The 20,647-nt window shown below is 28.6% G+C and overlaps 1 protein-coding gene across 1 annotated transcript; it reads left to right on the forward strand.

The window, feature by feature from the left end:
* Window positions 1–17,609: 17,609 nt before the first annotated feature.
* LOC120279303 (homeobox-leucine zipper protein HOX6-like) lies at window positions 17,610–18,838 on the forward strand. The gene is made up of 2 exons (XM_039286212.1): window positions 17,610–18,193; window positions 18,285–18,838. The coding sequence occupies exons 1-2, from the start codon at window positions 17,843–17,845 to the stop codon at window positions 18,486–18,488; spliced, it is 555 nt and encodes a 184-aa protein (XP_039142146.1). The 5' UTR covers window positions 17,610–17,842; the 3' UTR covers window positions 18,489–18,838.
* Window positions 18,839–20,647: the final 1,809 nt, after the last annotated feature.

Genomic DNA, 20,647 nt, shown 5'->3' on the forward strand with positions numbered 1-20,647 from the left:
CATGCATAAAATTCTCATACTTTTTATAACAAAAACTAATTAAAAAAATCAATCATCAATCAATCACCTACCAAAATATACAATAAAATAAATAATTAAATAATATTATAAAAAAATAATATGAAGAAATAATATACAGTAAAGAAAAATCGTGATACTTGCTTCATCTCTCATAATGAACTTTATTTTTGGCCTATTATGGTTTATTTCTTGCTTCATTGATCTTAAATGAATAAACTATGTAAGTTTGGGCACTCTTAAAAAGAATTACCGCTTAATTTTTAGTACTCTTGCAAAACAAAATATTGTCGTTTTTATTTTTCCTCAAATTTTGTTTTTTTTTCTATGTTAAACTTAGGAAAAAAAAGCTTCAAAGTCATTTTAATGGTTTTCAATGGTATTGCTAAAAGTATTATTTAAAAAATGTCACAATAATTTTTTTTTTGTTGTAATGATAATATTATTTAAATTACAAACTAATTTAACATTAACATTAATTAGGATAATTTGAATGATATTATTTTTTTAGAAGCATGTCTTATGTCCATTTTTATAATTTCTCAATGAAAGCCACATATTGAAATAAAAGCCCAAGCAACTTCTCAACTATAAAATCATTTCTGAATTTAACATAGCCAAACTACTTACTCAAGAGTAGAAATTCTAAAATAGTACTTCTTCATTTATTTTATTTTATTTTCACATTTTCGCAAACCAATTCAACCGAGGCTCATGGTAGATTATTATTTAAAATATTTTATCTATTAAGTAATATATATTATTTATGATATTTTATCTATTAAATAATAAATAAGTGTTAGTGCAACTGCACTATTATTGGTCTGATTTGATCACCAAGTCAAGATAATGTGGCAACCTTTGTGACGTGACATAATTGATGATATGACAAAGCATGGTGACATGGGAAAGAGTCTTAGATTGAAGGCAAATATCTTGGAAGATCTTGAAAAAGTTATTTTTGATAATGTGTTACAACTTGAAGATAAGATCATACCAAGGCTATATATTTAGGTGATTTGATTGAAGACTAAATATGGATGGAGATTAATTGAAGAAATACCTATCAATGGTATGAATGAAGCCTATTGAAGATATGATTTGAAGAAACCTAAATAGGTAAGATGGAAGATATTAATGGCAAGAATTGAAGACATGCCTATTGTTGGCATGATTGAGATGACTGATTGAAGATCTTTCTTGGGAAGATTTGAAGACCAAACTTGGATGAATTGAAGATTAAGTTTGGAAAGCTTCGTGAAGACGCATAAGGACGTGTGCCCCTTGCGAGGGGACTGCGTGATGAGGAACTGAGGAGCTAGGCTAGTTACCGGTAGTCGGGATCGGGAGATCGGGCTGCACCGACTCAGACTAAGCATGACCGGGAGGTTGATGGGTCTTGAGGTCGTTTGCAACGTAACCAGAACTCAGTTAAGTCAACAGTCAAGGCCATGTTGCAATTCATGTTACAACAGGAGTTGCGACAACTAATTTTGGAAGGTTTTTAAATTAGTAGTCGCGGAGATTCCAAAGAGGTATGTGCTATATTTGGAACGTTGAGACGTCTATATAAACTACTTTGCTCTGAGATTGGGTGTGTCTCTTGTGGAAGAGAGTGTGTGAGCACTAGACAATGTAGAGAGGGTAATGATCTTTATTGTTGGGAGAGTGAGTGACAAGTGTTTGTACTCATTGATCTATTTCACCTCTTTTAGTGGATTGTTTATCTCCGGGCTTGGCCCCAAGACGAAGGCGAGTGGATGCGGAACTGGGTTACCAATCTTGTGTTTCTTTTTTGTTTGGTTTGTGTGAGCTTTCTATGAGTGTTTGAGTGTCCTCTAAACCACAAACCACATCGGCAAAATTAATAATAAAGTTTATATAAGAAACTTATTATAGTATAGTAGGATTTTTGAGTGCTATGTAAAGAAAAATAAAAGAGATGCTAATATTCAATGGAAAAAAAACCATTTTAATGTAAGTAAATATCAGAAAATTATTTGGGAGTGCTATGTAAAGAAAAATAAAAGAGATGCTAAGTAAAAAAAAAATTCTCAATCTATTTAATAAAACCAATTTTGTAAGGGAAAAACTCTTTTTCCATGACCATGAGAGGGCAATAATAATAATAATAATAATAATAATAATAAAACAGATGACAACAAATGGATCAAATCCAAAGCACTGTATAGTATCTTTTCAAATAAGAGTTGACAAAGCCTTAAAAACAAGAACAATCATGTCAAAACTAAGCAAGCAAACACTAATGACCAACCAAATAAAGTTCATTGGAAGAGAACAAACAAGAAATAATAATAATAATAATAATAATAATAATAATAATAAAGAAGAAAAAAACCAGGTGCGATGAAGAACCAAATCAATCAATCAAACTAATTTTCCAAGGACCAAGACATGCTGGTCAACCACTTTCACATTCCAAGGCTCTCAACATTAATAATGGCTACTTCATTAATTTTATGAACTTCTCTCTTTTTCTGTCTTCCTTGATTGCATGATAGAAAAGAGAATTAAAGCTGATGGATGCGTAAATTACAATTTTACCCATTTAGTACTCCATAATAAAAGGAAAAGTTAGGAAATTTTTTTAATAAAAGGGATAAAGTGATCAAACTATGGATAGAATTCAAATTCTCGGCCTTTAAATTGAGGAGGGATGGTGTTATGAAATATTTTTTAAACAATAAAACAATGGTATTTATTGAAATATGAATGGTATTTATTGATGCATGTGTGGTATTTATTCATGCACATGAAGAGCACTGCCAATGTTGGTATGATGTTGGATATTATAAGGCCTTGAAATAGGAAAGTGAAGTGTTTGATATAGGGTAAATTTTTAATATATCATTAAACTTTGGCTTATTTTTACTTTGATCGTTGAGACTTCAATTTATATCAATTTGATCACTTAATTTTAATTTAATTTTACTGGTAGCTAAATTAAAGAATTTCGGCCGATGATATGGGCACCTCTAATAAACTTAATAATATGTTATGAGGAGGATTGACTCAGATTTTTAGGTAACTATGTAATCAATTAGGGGTTGAAATCCTTGATTTATTGCCCAGTGAAACAAATTAAAGTTGAATGATCAAATTAATAAAAATTGAAGTTCAGTGATCAAATTGATATAAATTGAAGTTCAGTAATCAAAGTGAAAATGAGTCAAAGTTTAGTAATATAGTAGAAAATTTATATGGTTGAAATCACATTTGTTTATGGTCCTTCGTTCCCAAATATATGGCATTTTAGGAAGAAAATTTTATTTTTAAATAATTATCATTTTAAAAATTTTAAAACCTTTAATTTCGGAAAAAGAATTTTATAATTATCAACAATTTTATCCCCTTAATTTTAAGGTGAAAAAAGAGATGTGTGAGAAAAAAATCGATACAATAATAATTATGAGTTTTATTAAAAAAGTATTTTAATCAAATATTCACTGCTATTTTTTTTTATTAATTTGGTGCTACAAGACACTTATTTGGATCAGGAGGATGTAATTAAGTAGCTTTGAAAAGTGAATCATTTTCTTTTTTTCTTAGTATGTTTTGAGAGAATTGGTAAGAAGAATAATTAATGGATTGGGTTAGAATTTCTATTCCACTTAATTATATCAAATTTAGAATTTAAGATTTAAAAATAAGTTTGTTTTGACTTGCAAATGTCCAATTGTTCTTATAATAAAGTTAATTTTTATCTATGTACTTTTGCCTCAATGATGATATCAATAGGTGTACTTTTAAATTATTTACTATAAATGATCATGTAATTTATTTATTTATTTATTTATTTATTTTACAAACATAAGACAAGTATCTCCTATTTAAAGACATATTAAAGAATTAAAATATATAAAAATATACTAATTATGGAATTACAGTGGCCTGTCATGCAATCTTTGGAGGAAAAGAAATTATTATTTTCTCACAAGAGAATTAATATTTTTTTAATTTTAAAATTTTAAATTTGAGTCTCCACACAAAGTGTATGAAAACTGACAAAATATGCCTTGTTCTCAATAATTTATTTTTTTATTCATTCACAATATAAATTTTCATTTTGGTTGTTACTAAACATGCAATGTATGTAAAGCGTGTAATTATCTTTTCTTTTCCTTAATCAACGAAATTAAGATTTTAAGCTAAAATATATGATGATATAGCCCTAAAAATTTGATTAGACTTTACTACGGTTGTATTCCATAAAGCGTTTTTTTTTTAATACATAAAGCGTTTTTAAGAATTAAAAATATTTTAAAATGAGAAAAATGTACTCAATAATCTTATGTTTTTCATTCCTGAAATTGCCAGCCATATTAAATATTTTCAATGTATAAAGACAAAATTGAACAGAAAATATAATACATAACATCTTGAAAATATAGAAATCAAAATAAATAAGGAGACAAAAATAAAAATAAAAATAAAAACAATGACTAATCCCATTATTTTTATGATGCAGCTAGTATCCAATATAACTCAATTAGAATAAAATTAATATTTATAAAGTATTTCTAGGAAAAATTTTTTTGACCATGCATCAAAAACGATAGATGAGGTCAATTATTAAAATTTATGTGGGTTAATAAATGGTTCATGTCAGCAACAAAGACCCAACATGACTTGTCATCTTAAGGGAGTTATTTGAAACAAATTGTTTGGCATGCCAATCTTTGGTGGTAATTTGGACCATTTTCTTATCTCTATAAAAAAAAGGTTAATTTAGTAAATAAAATCTCTTGATGTAATCAAAGAGCTCACAACTCATCTCAAATGTTAATCTTTTCAAATTTTAAGTTGTGTGGTTAACCTCTTTTTGGTCTATTTTTAACATTTATAAGTCTACTAATACTTTCAAATAATGTTTTGATCTTGTTAACTACATTACCTATATTGGGCATTCCAAAGTCCATTTCTAATGGTTTTTGTGCATTAAATAATATGATTAACTTCTTTTTTTATGTATTTTTTATATTTCTAAATTTATTAACTGTGCCAAGCATGTATTTTATCTCAATGCCCATATTAGACATTCTTAACTCCATTTCTCACAATATCTTAATTTCAAACAACACAATTACTTATTTTTTAATCAATTTTAAATATTACTAAGTCAATTAATAATGTTAAAATGTATTTTGACAAGCTAACTGAATAAGAATTATCATGGCCTCACGCTCTTTCAATATACAAATAAAATTTTATTTTTATCAATATGTTTTCACTGAGGTTATTCATATAGAAATTGTATGTTCTTTCTTAATGATTAATTATTACACTATTTCTCCGACGGATAGTGTACTCATTCAATAAATGAATACAATTATTGTAAAAATCAATAGAAGCATGATTCTCTTGTGACACAAATTACTACCTCCCATCCTATTTATAGGACCCTTTTAACTACTTCACAAAGATTTAAAAAATCTAGTTGATATAGTTAGAAACATTTTATTTGTCAATAATGCATGTATATTTTTTTTAGTTTTGCTCTTCAAAATATTGGGACATATCATTTTAATTTTTTTTACAACTAAATAATTACTCCATTTAAATATACTGATTTTTTGGAGATTTAATTTTTAAAATCACAATTTATGACTCTATCGCAACTATAAAATGGAGGAGGTCCAAAGGCTGAGAGAATATTAGACATATTAAATGATTTTCCAAAGTGAATGAGAGAGGCTTAATTAAGAAAACAAAGAGGCTTGCATTCCTCCCATAGCTAAGAGAGAGTAATAATTGTGCATTTAATTTTTATTAACAAAAAAATGTTGAGTAATTAACAATATTTTGATAAAAAAATAATTAATACATTAAATAATTTATAAGATACGGTCTTATAAAAAGGATTAAGACTCACTCTTCAAAAGGTTGGAAACCGGAAGTAGCAAATACAACAACACAACTTCACCACTTGACTTCATTTGCAGTAAAAAGCCTAAAAAACCAAAACAATGAAGATTAAAAGAGTTCACTGATGATCAACACAAGACAAAGATAAACAACTTATCAGTGAGACATGCAGGTCCCAAACCCATAGAAATAAGGACAGCAGGGGTCTTTGAAAGAAAGATAAAATAAGAGTGCATGCATGGGCCCTAATCTATAATCTCTACAACTCTACACCCCTACAACTCTACAGATAGTCATCTAGTCATGTGGTACTTACTAAAGCTCTGAAACCCTAACTTATATTAATGGCAGGTTGAGTGCTTTCCAACAACTCCCATTCACCCTTTCTAGTTTGTCATTCAGACAGCCCTTATTTAATGGTCATGAGGGTCCCAATTCCCATGCAAACACTGTGACCTTTCGGATTCCGGGCCCTTTGTTTCAGACTCCATCTTCTTCTTCTTCCTTCTTTCAATGCATGCATTTATTCTTTAACTATTTAGACGTATTCTTTATTATCATTATTATGAATATTAATAATAATAATAATATTATTATTATTATTTCTTAAGTTAAGATGCCCAACCTTGTTAAATATATATATAAATTATGTGCTTACTCCTAAGGCCAAAAGTTTATCTTTGCATCGCATTTCCATAGTGTGGTTGTCACATTATTTTTCATTATATTACTATAAACACATTAAATATATATATATATATATAAGTACTGAGAATATATATTCTAAAAGTCATCATTTTTTAGGATAACCAGACATTGTGATTATAAAGTAAGTCTATATATATATATAGATATATATATCTTGCATTACATTGTCATTTTGTATTATACAAAGACTCGTTGAATTCATATTAGGGTTGATCAAGTTGCTAATTAACATATATATATATAATATGTAGACATGAAATTATTTGACAAGATGTTGTTATATATTATTATATATAATATATGAATGGTGGTACCAAAAGACCAACAAATGTGGTGGTTTGAGAAAGGATCTTGTCCCCTCATGCATAGGCACTTAACATGGTTTTGGTTTCAAATGTTGGATTTGCCATGCACTCACAACAAATGATGAACACTTTCATCTTTTCATCATGTAACATAAAAAGGTTTTACTAAATGATAAAAACTTAAAAAGAAGAAGATCAAAGTACAAAAGGGCCTTTTGTTGATGATATGTTTTATAGTGAAGGAGTCAAGAAGGACAAAATGGTGGACCATGACTATCAAAGCATCACTCATAGTGGTCTAAACTTAGGTTTGTGCTTGAAGTGATCAAGATGTGGTTGCATATGGACATCAAAGTTGGCAAGTGGGCTTTGCATTAAATTTTTGTGGTGGATGGAGACTAGACTTAGGGCACAAGGTGGTCCATAATATATATGGATGGGAATGGAACCTTGCAATCACAATGCCAATCAAATAAATTAATAAAAATAATCATTCTTTCATTTCTTGCATCTTACTATAGTTAAATATTTATTCATATATTTGTGTGTGTTGTTTGTAAACAAACAATGATATTTGGTGTAGCTATATTATTATTATTTTCCAACAATTGAATAATATGAAATGTTAATTACATGTAGAAGAAATCGAATTCAATATGCATATATATATATATATGAGCAAAGTGATTTAAATATAATAATTTTTCAAATAGTTAGATTCTGTCACCCATTTATTAGACAAGTTGGTGAAATGGCATTTTCTTTTTCAAGATTTATTAAATATGTTTTCTAAACGTTATTTTCAAGCTCAATATTTAATGTGGATCTGGGTAACTTTTACATAAATTGAAATATGAGTTTTAATTTTAATTTACTTATTTTTGTTAAGCATGATAGTGATACATTTTCATTGTGAACAAAAATTTCATAAAATTTAGAGATCGTCCATCATCAAATGGTGTGGGTATATATATTATGTCCTAAAATTAATAGACTCAATGACAAAATCGATAAATAAAGAAAGTTGTATTAATTTTAATTCATATTTTCATGCAAATACTTGATCTAAAATTAAGATAGCATTAGAAAAAATATCAAACTAACTAAACCAAATATGAAATCACACAAATAAATAAGATAAAATATATTATGGCTATATATATATATATATAAATGAAAGAGATAACCACAAGGATATCACAAGGCCAAGAATGAATTGCAAGTTGGCACTATTGACAACAACTACTCAACTGTAAATATGGAACTTGCTTTCCTCTCTTATTTATCTTAAATCAAATGCTTTGTTTGGTTTTAAAGAGAGAGAGAAAGACAAAGAGAAGAGAAAGAACAAAGAAGATTATTCTGCCAATGAAAATGAAAGGAAAGAAACTGTCCCAAAATAAAAACCTTGGAAATTTTCTCTTTATTCATTTTCAGTTAAAAAAAAATGGGAAAATAGGTCTTTTCAAGGATTTATAGACTATAGGTTCTAGAATAATTAAGGAGTAGTACCAAATGAACATGAAGGTTAGTGGAAATTAAACTAATTAAAGGTCAGGACAGCAAAGTGCTGAAGTGGGATCTTTTAAAAAAAAATTAAATTATTTGATGTGATAAAAGTATCAATGAACTCATAATTTTTGTGTTATTTTGATGAAATTTAGACATCTCAAAGTGGAATTTGTGAGAGGTGATTGTTTAATGAACTTTTATAATTTAATATGATTTAAAAAAATATTATTCAATAAAATTCTTTAAAAAAGATTTCTCTTTATCCATAGTAACACTGAAATCATTAAAAACACACACACATATATAGAGATATATTTTTTTTTCTTTTACATTTATATGTTCTAAAATTTTTATGTTTAATAATTTTTAAATTTATTTCAAAAACATTAAAAGAGTTAGTTTTGTTAAAAATAAAGAGTTATTTTTAATATATATATATATATGTTTGTTTATTTATAAAAAATTATTATAAAATTATGGAATAAACAATACTCCACACTAAAATAATACATCCTCCTACCAACATAAAAACCAAAAATATATTTTAAAAGGAAAATTAATAATTGAATTTTAATTCTAACCCACTGTTTTTTTTAATTCTACCAACACTCCTCTAGTGGTAAGTAACATCACCATCCGCTCAGTTATTGTTTGATTCTAATTAAAATAATACAAGGGAAAAAAAACTTAGTAATTTTTCCTTAATATTATTGAGTAAAAAAATTAAAAATATTCTAACAATATTAACAACCAATTTATGCTAAGATATAACTTTTCTTTCTTTAAAACAAACCTACAAACAAAGTGTTACACCAATAAAATCAATGAAAAATCACTCTATTATAATTCACCATTAAATCAAAACACATATTAATAAATAAAAAAAAAAGAATTATAATAATAGAAATTAAAAAAAATTGAATGAAAGTCAGATAGACAAGAGTCCTTGCAGAAAGACTTGTCGGACATCTTGGTGTCACCGTCGGCGTGAAAAAGGCCGCGGTGAACGAGGGCTTTCTTTCTTTATTTTATTTTAATTTATTTATTTTTTTAATTTATTAATTTAAATTTTTATATATTTATTTAATGTTTAGGTAAATTTGAATTGTTTATTTTATTTAATCTTTGGTACATTCATAGAACATAAAATATATCACCTCACAGTGACAATGCCCACAAAAGTACAAAGAGAGGGCTTTCATTTGACCATAATAAATGTTTTATCAGATGCTACTATTATTATATATATATATATACTTATATGTATTCAATTTGAATACTTTATATTGAATTAGATGAATATTTTTTAATTCAATTATGTATGTATCTCTATATATAGGCAGACAACCTATAAGATTCAAATTTAAATCCTACATGTTGGTTTTCATTAATTAGAAAATTATTATTATTATTATTATTATCTTTCTAATTCTAATTATATATATCTTCCATTTTATCCAAAACTATCCATATAATTTTAAGTTCAATTTTTACCAAATTGAATAATTTAAAATCTCAATAATTGAAAAGATTTACTTCTAAATAATAAAATAATATGATCCATAACCTTCATAATTAAAAAACCAAATTTCAAACCAAAAATTTTAATCCAAACATATTGATTAAAAAAATAATAATATAAACAAGTGAATCTCAAGAAAGATATTATGAAACAAAGTTGTTGCTTAGCAAATCAAAGAAAAGAAGATGTGGTGGTGACTGAGAGATCCTAACAAAGAAAAACAAACAGTAACAAAGTCCAATAAAATAAATGAATAAATAAATTAGCATAACAGTAAAAGCAAAGTGAGAGCATATATATATATACAAGCAAATGATAAACTAATAATAGCATGCAAACAAGAAGTAAGCAACAAACAAATACAATCAATGTAGTTGCTGCTTTGATTGATGGTGCATGGTTGTGGTGGTGGTGGTGGTGGTGGTGGTTGAGTCTTCTTCTGTTATTAAACTCACCAACTCCACCACCACCATCATCATCACCACCTCTTCTTCTTTCTCATCTCATCTCATCCATATGGTTATTTGCTAGGGTTTTTTTTCAAGACCTGTGTCTCTTTCTATCTTTCTCTCTCCATCTTTATTGTGAGTTATTTCATATCCTTGTCATGTTCTCCTAAGCCTGTCACCATTTAACTCTCACCATAAATATGGCAGAAATGATCTGTGTGATGTTGCAAGAGACATAGATGTAAATAAATAAATAAATAAATAAAGAAGAGTAGTAGGGCATGGGATGCTTGGAAGAGTAATAGTAGGGATAACAACTACATTAGCAATGTCAAAGAGAGCAACTTTTTCTCTCACTAGAATATGAGTCTCTGTGTTTTGTAATCATTTCATTCATCATCACCCCACACTCAGTCTTCTTCTCTCTCCTCCACCTCTCACTCCTCTATAACCCCTCCCCCCCTTGAATGAAGCCGTGAGTCATGGGAGTCACATAGACAGAGAGAGAGAGAGAGAGAGAGTTGTGACTCGTGAGTGATCATGAGAAGAAGAAACAAAACAAGAAGAGAAGTAGAAGAAGAAGAGCTTTATTATTGAGGGGAATGTTGTCTGGCTCGAGGTATCTATATGTGTTGTCTCTCAGATCTATTTCTATGTTTTCATAGATTTTGTCATGACTTGTTTCATGATGATAAGATTTTTGAGAGCCCTCGGACCAGGCTTCATTCCCCCCAAGTCTCTAAAGCTTCATACCTTCTTATCTATACTTGCAGATCTTCGATCAGGGAGTTCTCTCTTTCTCTCTTTCTCTCTTTTGTTTTTATCTTTCTGGAAATTATAAGAGGGTTTCATCATTGATTTCCCTTTTTTGTTTTCTAGAACACTCTCTCACAGACACACACACACACACACACACATACACACATACACAGTGATTAGTTTTCTTTGTTGTTCTTTTTGTTCTGTGATTTGTTATGTATATGCATAAATGTTGCAGATTGGTGTAATGATGATGGCTTTTATCCACTCAAAGCTGCAAAAAGTTTGTCTCATCATTTCTGTTCCTATTTTCAAGAACATGCATGATGTTGTTTTCATGAATACTAGAAGACTTTGTAAGATCTTCTTCTTCTTCTTGTTATACTCATCATCATCATCATCATATCATTAGTTACATATGAGTTCCATTTAATGAGAAATGAAGATGGGCATGTGGAAGCTCTAATGCTGCTAAGCTCGTGGGAGCAGTCATCTGTGCTTCTGCTGCCATTGTACGGTCTTAGGGTTAGGGTTAGGGTTAGGGTTAGGGTTATGGTTCTTTTTCTTTTGTTTGAGTTATTCAAACAGCAGGCAAAGAACAAGAAAACCCAACGTCATCAGCTGCCATGCATTGGATCCCATCATCCCTCTTCTCTCACCCATCACTCACTGACAGATTGATACAGAGACACAACCCTTTTTTAACTCAGTGAAAAGTTTTCCAACTTTTCCCTACACAACTTTGTCTTCTTTTTTTATTTTTTTTTAAGGGTTTTTTTAGGTTTTCTTTTATTCATATATAGATAGATATAGATATGTAGAGGTTTGTGAATACCTTGTAATCTGTGAGAGTTTGTGGGGTAAGGATTTGGTTCTCTCTTCCATAACTTGTGAAGTGTGTTTTTCATGCATTCCCATGACTTGTCTCATGTCTCTGTGTTAACTTTTTCTGATGCATTTGTGTTTTCAGTCTCCAAGGCTAAATAGTACTTCTTCTTCTTCTTCCACATTGAGAAGTATGCACATAAAAGGTTCTCAACATGGTTTTCCAAAGTTCTAGCTTCTCATTGTTTTTATTTGAAATTTTTTTTTTTTTTTTTTTTAAATTGTATTTGTGTTTAACAGTGTAACTTTCTGTTTGATTATATTAATATGAGATGTTGTATTTCTGTTTTCTGTTTAAAATGAAAAGTTGGTGTAGCATTGATTAGTTGTTGATCTAAGTTGTGTGTTCGGCTTCAACACTCTACTCTAGTGTTTGATTTTTAAGATACAATTTCCAACAAGCTGTATTTGTTACAAATTCTTTAATTATTGTTCTATGTTGTATTTGTTTTCATTACTGCAATATTTTGTTTAGTTAGTGTTAAGTTGAAATACTTTGTTTCAGTCTAAATCTGTGCTTTGAGATATATATATATATATATATATAACTTCCAACAAGCGCTTGTTTAACATGCATAAACTTTTCATCTTATTATATATATATATATATATATAGTATGTGTGTGTGTGTAATTGACAATGAGTATTTGTTGATCTAGTTAATGTTTGGTTTGATTAGAGATAAGCTGAGATGCTTTCCTTCAATTCCGTTTAAATCTGTCTTTTGAGATATAAACTTGAAACATATAAACTTATTTGATGGTATGTATAATACCTTCATTTGAGCACATTACAACATAAAAAGAGTCTGAGGAGCAGGTTAATTAATTTTTATGTTAATCATATACTTTAATAAACATATTTCAAGTTTAGCTCTTGGTTGGTTTTGAGAATTGACTAGTATATTGTTCAATAATGGTAGTATTAGATTAGGATTTTTAGAACTATTATATATTTGTTGAAGTTGAAATATCATATTAATGTTATTTTGGATTAAGAGATGTGTGATCATAATAAGTTATAAGCCTTGATTATTATAATAGCATATGTTAAATTTATGATTTTTCACTTTTCATACTTGTACTCTATCATAAAATAAGTTTTTATCAATATCATAAAATAAGTTATTTCAATGTCCAAGCATGATAAGAAAACTTATAAATTAATTGTAACTGTTCTTGTAATAGTATGTATGAAAATATACAGAATATGTATGAAGTGCAACTATGGAATATTTATTTGGATTTGCTAATTTTTTATTTATATAATTACATTGTTCATGATGCATTATTTTTAATGTAACACATTATCCAACACACATGACTCATCCAAATTGTGTGTTGTGTTGAGTGCTATTTGTTGATTGATAATATTATTCATTTAAATATTTTATTTTCTTCTCTCCTTATTTAATCAAAATACACCAAGTATACCAAAAATCAACTTTCTTAATATACCTATATAATATATTCACTGATATTTACTTAATTAAGCAATATGATGATAAGAAAGTATTTTATATATAATATTATCCTAAATAATATATAAATATAAATATTGGCAGTAGTGGCATCAATAATCAATTCAAGTGATCGAAAGTGTTTGTATATATATATTTCTTGATTAAATTTATATTATTTCATGAAAAATAAAAAAAAAAAGAAATCTTCACTTCGATCATTTGGATATCCTATAAAGTTGGAATACTTAGCTTAGATATATATATATATATATATAATCTGTATCTTGCACAAATAACACTCGCTCACTTTTCAATATTTGTGGATTCACAAATAATGTTTAGTAATATATAAATATATGTATATGACTTTTGGAAGGAGTGTCTATTTCTTGAGTGGATATGAAAGGAATACAAGATTAATACAATCATATGTTGAGAAACTTTGTTTTCATTGATTTGATTAGATTGATAGTAATGTTTTCTAATTTCTTTTTTAATTAAAAAGAATAATTTATATGAGCATTTATGTTGATGAAAATTATATATGGAAATGAAAAGTTTTTCTTTTGATAACTATACGTTTCTTTTGTCAGACAGAAAAATATGGATTTAATTATGGACCATTGTTATTATTTTACGTATAAAATGTATATTGGCTTGACAACTAGTCTTCGTTTGGCTATGAATACATCCAAACAAAAGTTATTGAGAAAAACAGCATTTTAAATGTGGAAAATGACTTAGGAAAAACTTAATTTATTAAATTTGACTTATGAATATTAATAAGGATTAAATATTTTGAAATAAAATTTGTATTGTTATAAATAATAATAACATAACTCTTTGTTAATACTAACATTTTATAAATTAATTATCAATAATATTTGTTTAAATATATAAATTTAAAAAATGGTTTAAAGTCAAATTAAACATTTTCCTCGTATATTATGATACATTTTTTTTTTTAAATGTGGAAAATTCATTTGTCAATGATATGCACAAATTTCGGGAATTATATCACACGTCCCAATCTAACATGGTGGGGATTTAACTCATGGTATTTATCCAGTCATAAAGAATGGTTTTTGAAGGAAAGAAAAAAAAAAGAGGACACAATGAAGAATAAGTTAAAATAATAGATTTATTTAATTATTTTATATTTTTTACTTATAAATATTTAATAATTCGATTTATTTTTATTAGGGGTTGTTAGATTAGTTGGCCTAAAATATTTCTAACATTTGTTGCGATTCTTTGAATAAGACTTTTCATTTCGTTTTATAATCACGAAAATTATATAATTCTTAAATTAAGATATTTTTCATAATTATATTTCTTAAGAATAAATTTCAAAATTTAGCCAATTAAATAAATCTTAATTTATTATTGAAATTTTAAACATTCACTTGATCAATCATCACATAAAAATATTTAATACATTCTTGGGTATATTTTTAAAATTATTTTAAAATAATAATATTAAAAAAATTAAAATTAAAATTAAATAAAATTTATTTATTTAAATTTAAATTTAAATGTTGACATTTGTCTTGACTAGAGAGTAAGTAAGCTGACCAACCAGGTCCAATTGGGAGCTGGTTGGGTGGCACCAAGTGAGGACCGACACCTACCGTGACGCTGACGCGTTGCTCCACACCCAACACTCCACGCGCGAGCCACGTGTTCAGTCACTAGTTCACGGACACGTCCCTCGGGCCGCGCCCGGGCCCACAATGTTCCGCGATAGACGCGTGTTGAATGTTTATTGGTTCTTTGGCCCACGGTTCTCTGGTTGTCACTATCATTGGTCCAACACGGACACGTCACCGTCCTCTTTATTTAGTATTATCCTTTTGTCGTTTTTTGCTTTGATGCCACCTGTCCGTTATGCTGTCCCGCGGACCCCTCCTCCTTTATCCTGCTCTTGAGCCTAATTGTTTGGACCGAACCCAATTTTTTTAAGCATGAACCGACCCGACCGGAACGAAACGAACCGAACCGAGTTTTTATATTTTTCTAGGTTTTGTTTAAAATTTGAAAATATATATACATATTATAAAAATAATGTTAATATTTATTTAGCTTTACCCAACACTAGCTTTGTCCGGTGGTAAAAACACTTGATATATAGTGTATGGACAAATAAGGATTCAAAATCCTGCATATATAGAATATTGTTCATGCAATATTCTTTGATTATGAGTACTATTTACAATATGTTTTTAAATTGGCTCCTGTGGATTTTTGTTGATGGAGCTGTATTTTTTTTTCTATAAAGTTACATGACAAAAGATAATTTATCAGTTTAGTTTCATTTTTATAAATCTTCCAAGGATACATGGCGGTGGATTTTTAATTTTTCATATAATGTTTAACCATGTTAATTAGTTTTTAAAAGATAAATAAACTATTGCAATTAATAGTTAGGATTTTTATCCTAACTATTGTCAAAAATAAAATAAAAAATTTAGGTTGATATGTTTGAAGGAAACGTGACATGATGATATAAATGTGATAGGACCGTGTATGATTGATGTATGACACAGACAATATGACTGTAAAATTGTATTAAAAACCAAAAAAATCTTGTTTAGTTTTTACATGATGAAAGGTAAGTGCATGTGTATGATAACCATAAACGTAGTGTCTGGGCAAATATATAAATAATAATTAATATTTAGTTTATTAATTTTAATTTTAACATTTTAGATAATATTGATATTAATATTATAAAAAAATAAAATTATCAAATAATATATGTAAATCTAAACATAGTGTGGTCAACACGAAATTTTATAATATTAAAAAGATTTATAATTTACATAATTATGAAAAGCTCAGATTCATTATTTAACTTTGTTACTATTGTGTTATTAAATTGCGCAATAATTTGCTAATCTACAATAATGCCAAGAATTTTTATAAATATTATTTTTACTCATATATATATATATATATATTAAAAATAGTATAGTATCGATTTGCTTGTGGCCTACGGGTGATAAATAGTGTAATAGTAAAAAATTATATGAATTTTTTTTTTGATAAACTGGCGATAAGCACTTTTATATTTTTTTTGTATTGTGTGCTTGATAGGTTTTGAACTCAAGACCTTTCAAACACAAACAAGGTAGGATATGAGAAAAATTTTGGCCCGATTTTTTTTTAAAATTATTTTTTGATATTTAGAAAATAAAATTACTTATACACCGAAAAACTATAAATAATATTCGAATCCGTAACTTCTAAGTTGGGAAAGCAATGAGGTAACCAACTACCTATGAAGAAATTGTTATATAATATTACTTATTCCTTCATTAATCAATGCTGTTAAATAACCCAAAATCAAACCGAAGCACTTATAAAGACTACTAATTATAAATCAAAAAATAATTTTTTATTAAAACAATATCAGACCAAAGTTTATATTTTTTTTAATGTGTACTATAACGATATAGATATTATATCATATTAACATTACATATATTTCAATTTTTTTAATTTTTATTTTGATAAAATGGATCACCAATCACTTTAACCAATATTATTTTTTTTAATAAATACAATAAATAAATTACATATATTAAACTGGAAAAAAAAATAGAATACAAAACAGATAAAAACACAAAGCAACATGGTAAAAAAAAACAAAAAGAGAAAACTAAACAATAATTATAAGTCCACCAGTAATCAAAAAGAAAACTTTAAAAACAGGCAAGATAAACAAAACACCAGATTTATTTGAAAGGGGAATCAATTTTTAAAATTAAATAATATATAAGGGAAACAATTATTATTATTATTATTATTATTATTATTATTATTTAATGAATAATCTTGTACACAATTCAATCCGGTTCGGTTCGGTTTGGTTCAAGTTTGAGACCGGTTTGGCATGGCAATTAGGCCAGATCTCTCATGCACCAAATTCCTCCTCTTCACTCATCAGAGAAGCAATAGAACAAGAGTCATAGAAGGACAAGGGATGTTTGCCACCTTTCTTTCTAGTGAGAGAGAGAAAGAAAGAAAGAAAGAAAGCAAAGAGAAAGAGAAAGAGAAGTAGACTCTGTGAAGCAACAAGTGGCCAAGCCTCTCATGACCATGAAACAAAAGAAGACTACTCTCCCACGATAAACATCTCCATTGGCCACCTTGTCACCATCACCAACCCCTCCTTCTCCTCCATCTCTTTATATCTCCCTCTTTGTATGTTTCACCAAAGTTTTCTAAAAAACCAAAAGAAAATGAACAAAGTGTTAGAGTGATCAGTAGTAGCAGTAGTATGTAGTAGTAGTACTAGCTAGACTTGTAGTAATAGTATACACTTTAATTATACATGGAGAGTGAGGACTTTATCTCTGCAATAGAGGATGGAGGAGAAGGGTTTGTTTTCAAGGGGAATTGCAGTGGGAATAAAGACAAGAAGAAGAGGTTTAGTGAAGAGCAAATCAAGTCACTGGAAACCATGTTTGAGACCCAAACTAAGCTTGAGCCAAGACAGAAGCTTCAGCTGGCTAGAGAACTTGGTCTTCAGCCTAGACAAGTTGCCATTTGGTTTCAGAACAAGAGAGCCAGGTGGAAGTCTAAGCAGCTTGAGAGAGAGTATTCTTCTCTTAGATCTGATTATGATCAACTTCTCTCCAGCTTTGAAGCTCTTCAAAGGGAAAAACAAATTCTTGCCAAACAGGTAATAAATTTATTTAAATAAACACACATATATGTACATGTATGTATTTATGTATGTGTTTATAGTTAGTGATCAGTACTTTTGGGTACAGTTGCAGAAGCTGGCAGAGTTGATAGGGAAGCAGAAAGAAGGGAATGAGAGTGAGTTGAAGAATGGGAGCAAAGAAGATAAGATGGAGAAGAAGGTGAGCTTTTTCAGTCAGGAAGAAGAAGAAGAAGAAGAAGAAGAAGAAGCCATGGCTGTTGTTAATTCTGGTGAGCAAGAGTGGTGGGAGTGTTGGCCTTTGAATGAGTGAATTAATGAATGAATGAATGAATTGAATGGGTTGGGAATGAAGAGAGAGAGAGAGAGAGAGAGAGAGAGAGAGAGAGTTTCCATGATCTTCTGATTAAAAATGGCAAGCAAAGTGCAATGAGTGAGAGAGAGAGAGACACACAAAGAGAGTGAGAACAATGTGATGTTTTTCTTTTGTGAATTACTATGTATCTATATAACTTGTTAATTTCATCTATATGAGAATTCACACTGTATATAAATATATATTATGAAGTGTTTGATTGTAATTATAACAAGTGAAAGAGGATCTTGTAAGCATGTAAGCATGTAATTATTGGGGAAAATACATAAAAGAAAAGGCTTTTTTTTAAAAAAAAATTTTGGATCAAGTTTATATATTAAAATTAATTTGATCTTTTATGAGAATTCATGCTTAGCTAGTTCATTTCTCTTTTAGATGGTGGATTCGATGCCCTTTTAGCTCAATAGTTCATATTTATTAAAAAAAAAATCAGGTGAAAAATACATTAAAAAAATAATAATTTTTTTAAAAAGAAATTGAAAGAAGTGAATAAATTTAAAAAAAAATGAATTGTTATTCTATAGTGGGCAAAGGTTTACAAAAAGATATGCATGAATGAAACATAGATGAAATACTACCAAAATGTATATTAAACTAATTTATAAAATGAAAATGATCATGATCATTAAATTAAGATAATAATTATTTGGTTGATTTTGATGAGATTTGCTATAATCATTGAACTATTGGAAAACGAAACTTTAGCATTTAATTGATTAGTAGTATTCAATTAAAACTAAGCTAGCTACAATGATTAAGACTAAACGGATTAATATATATAATTAATAGTAAATAATAATAATGATTAAGACTAACATAAAAAATTCCATCATGCCATGCACTACTTTAAGATATTTTTACTGCCACTTTGTAAAATATTCCGGCATCTTTCCTATCTTTTGGATATACACTTGATGTCACCTAAGCAAAGGGGATGAAGGAGAAATCTGAAGGAAATTAATTGATCAGAAGGAAATCCACCAATAAATACACATCACAAGTGCATAATTTTTTTTATACAATCTTATATATATATATATATATATATATATATATATATATATATAGAATGATGTAATGATTCCCTTTAGTCCCATACTGCCATGAAATGGAGTCCGCATGCTTATAAGTGGGGGTAACTCCCACCCCTACTTAAGCCGGTCTTTTTGGGGTTGTGGGTCCTCCACTGCTGGGCATAACAATGGTCTTTCGTTGAGAGCAGTGGGCATGCATGAGGCACTGGTCCATGTCATGTATCAGGGCTGGGTTCGCGGAGGCAGGGTTAAGTCTTGAGCGGGTGAAAACCCGGTGGGTCCCAGTCCGCCCCGAGTCAGGTGCCCAGTTACCCGGGGACCGATGAGGGGCATCGAGTGTCTTGATCGGTGGGGTATTGTAATGATTCTCTTTTAGCCCCACATCGGCTATGAAATGGAGTCCTTGTGTGCTTATAAGTGGGGGGCAACCCCACCCTACTAGACCGGTCTTTTGGGGTTGTGGGTCCTCCACTTGTGGGCATAACAAATGAGTTATCACGTGTCAATCAATGGGAATTTTTTTTTTATAGGTTAAGGAGTGTCTAATGGTAGGGCTCAAGAAAAAAAAAGAAAAAAGAGAGCTACGGAGGATCAAAATGAACCTTTCCCTCGTTTAAATAAATTTTTTTAAATTAAGAAAGAGAAAAGAAATACTAATTCTAACTCTCCAAAACTTTAATTTTTTTGGCCCGCCATTTAAGGTGCCGGAAGACTGAGAATCTTTTAAAAATTTTATAAAAGTACGATAATACACTTAATTTTTTTAAATAATTACATAACATCACTTTATAAGTTTTTTATTCCATTTTTTTAATCTAACTTTATTGTAATCAAGGGTTTACATGGCACTCATTATCTTGGTTAAAAAATAAATTCTTACATCATACTATTCACTCTTGATTCAATTCTTGTTATTTTCATATATTTTGCATCGATTTAATATTGTGTTTTTGATCTTTCTCTCTCTATTTATTGATATAGATCACACATATATTACCTTGAAAGTTGCTATATCACTAGATTTCTCCTTTTTAAGCTTTCATTTTTATATTGTTCTTGTTA

Source organism: Dioscorea cayenensis, chromosome 16 (genome assembly GCF_009730915.1).
Source record: "Dioscorea cayenensis subsp. rotundata cultivar TDr96_F1 chromosome 16, TDr96_F1_v2_PseudoChromosome.rev07_lg8_w22 25.fasta, whole genome shotgun sequence".
Lineage (NCBI taxonomy): Eukaryota > Viridiplantae > Streptophyta > Magnoliopsida > Dioscoreales > Dioscoreaceae > Dioscorea > Dioscorea cayenensis.

Coding starts and splice junctions, on each gene's coding strand:
- LOC120279303 (XM_039286212.1), top strand. CDS start 17,843: ATGGAGAGTGAGGACTTTATCTCTGCAATAGAGGATGGAGGAGAAGGG. Junction 18,194..18,284: donor AACAAATTCTTGCCAAACAG/GTAATAAATTTA, acceptor TTTTGGGTACAG/TTGCAGAAGCTGGCAGAGTT.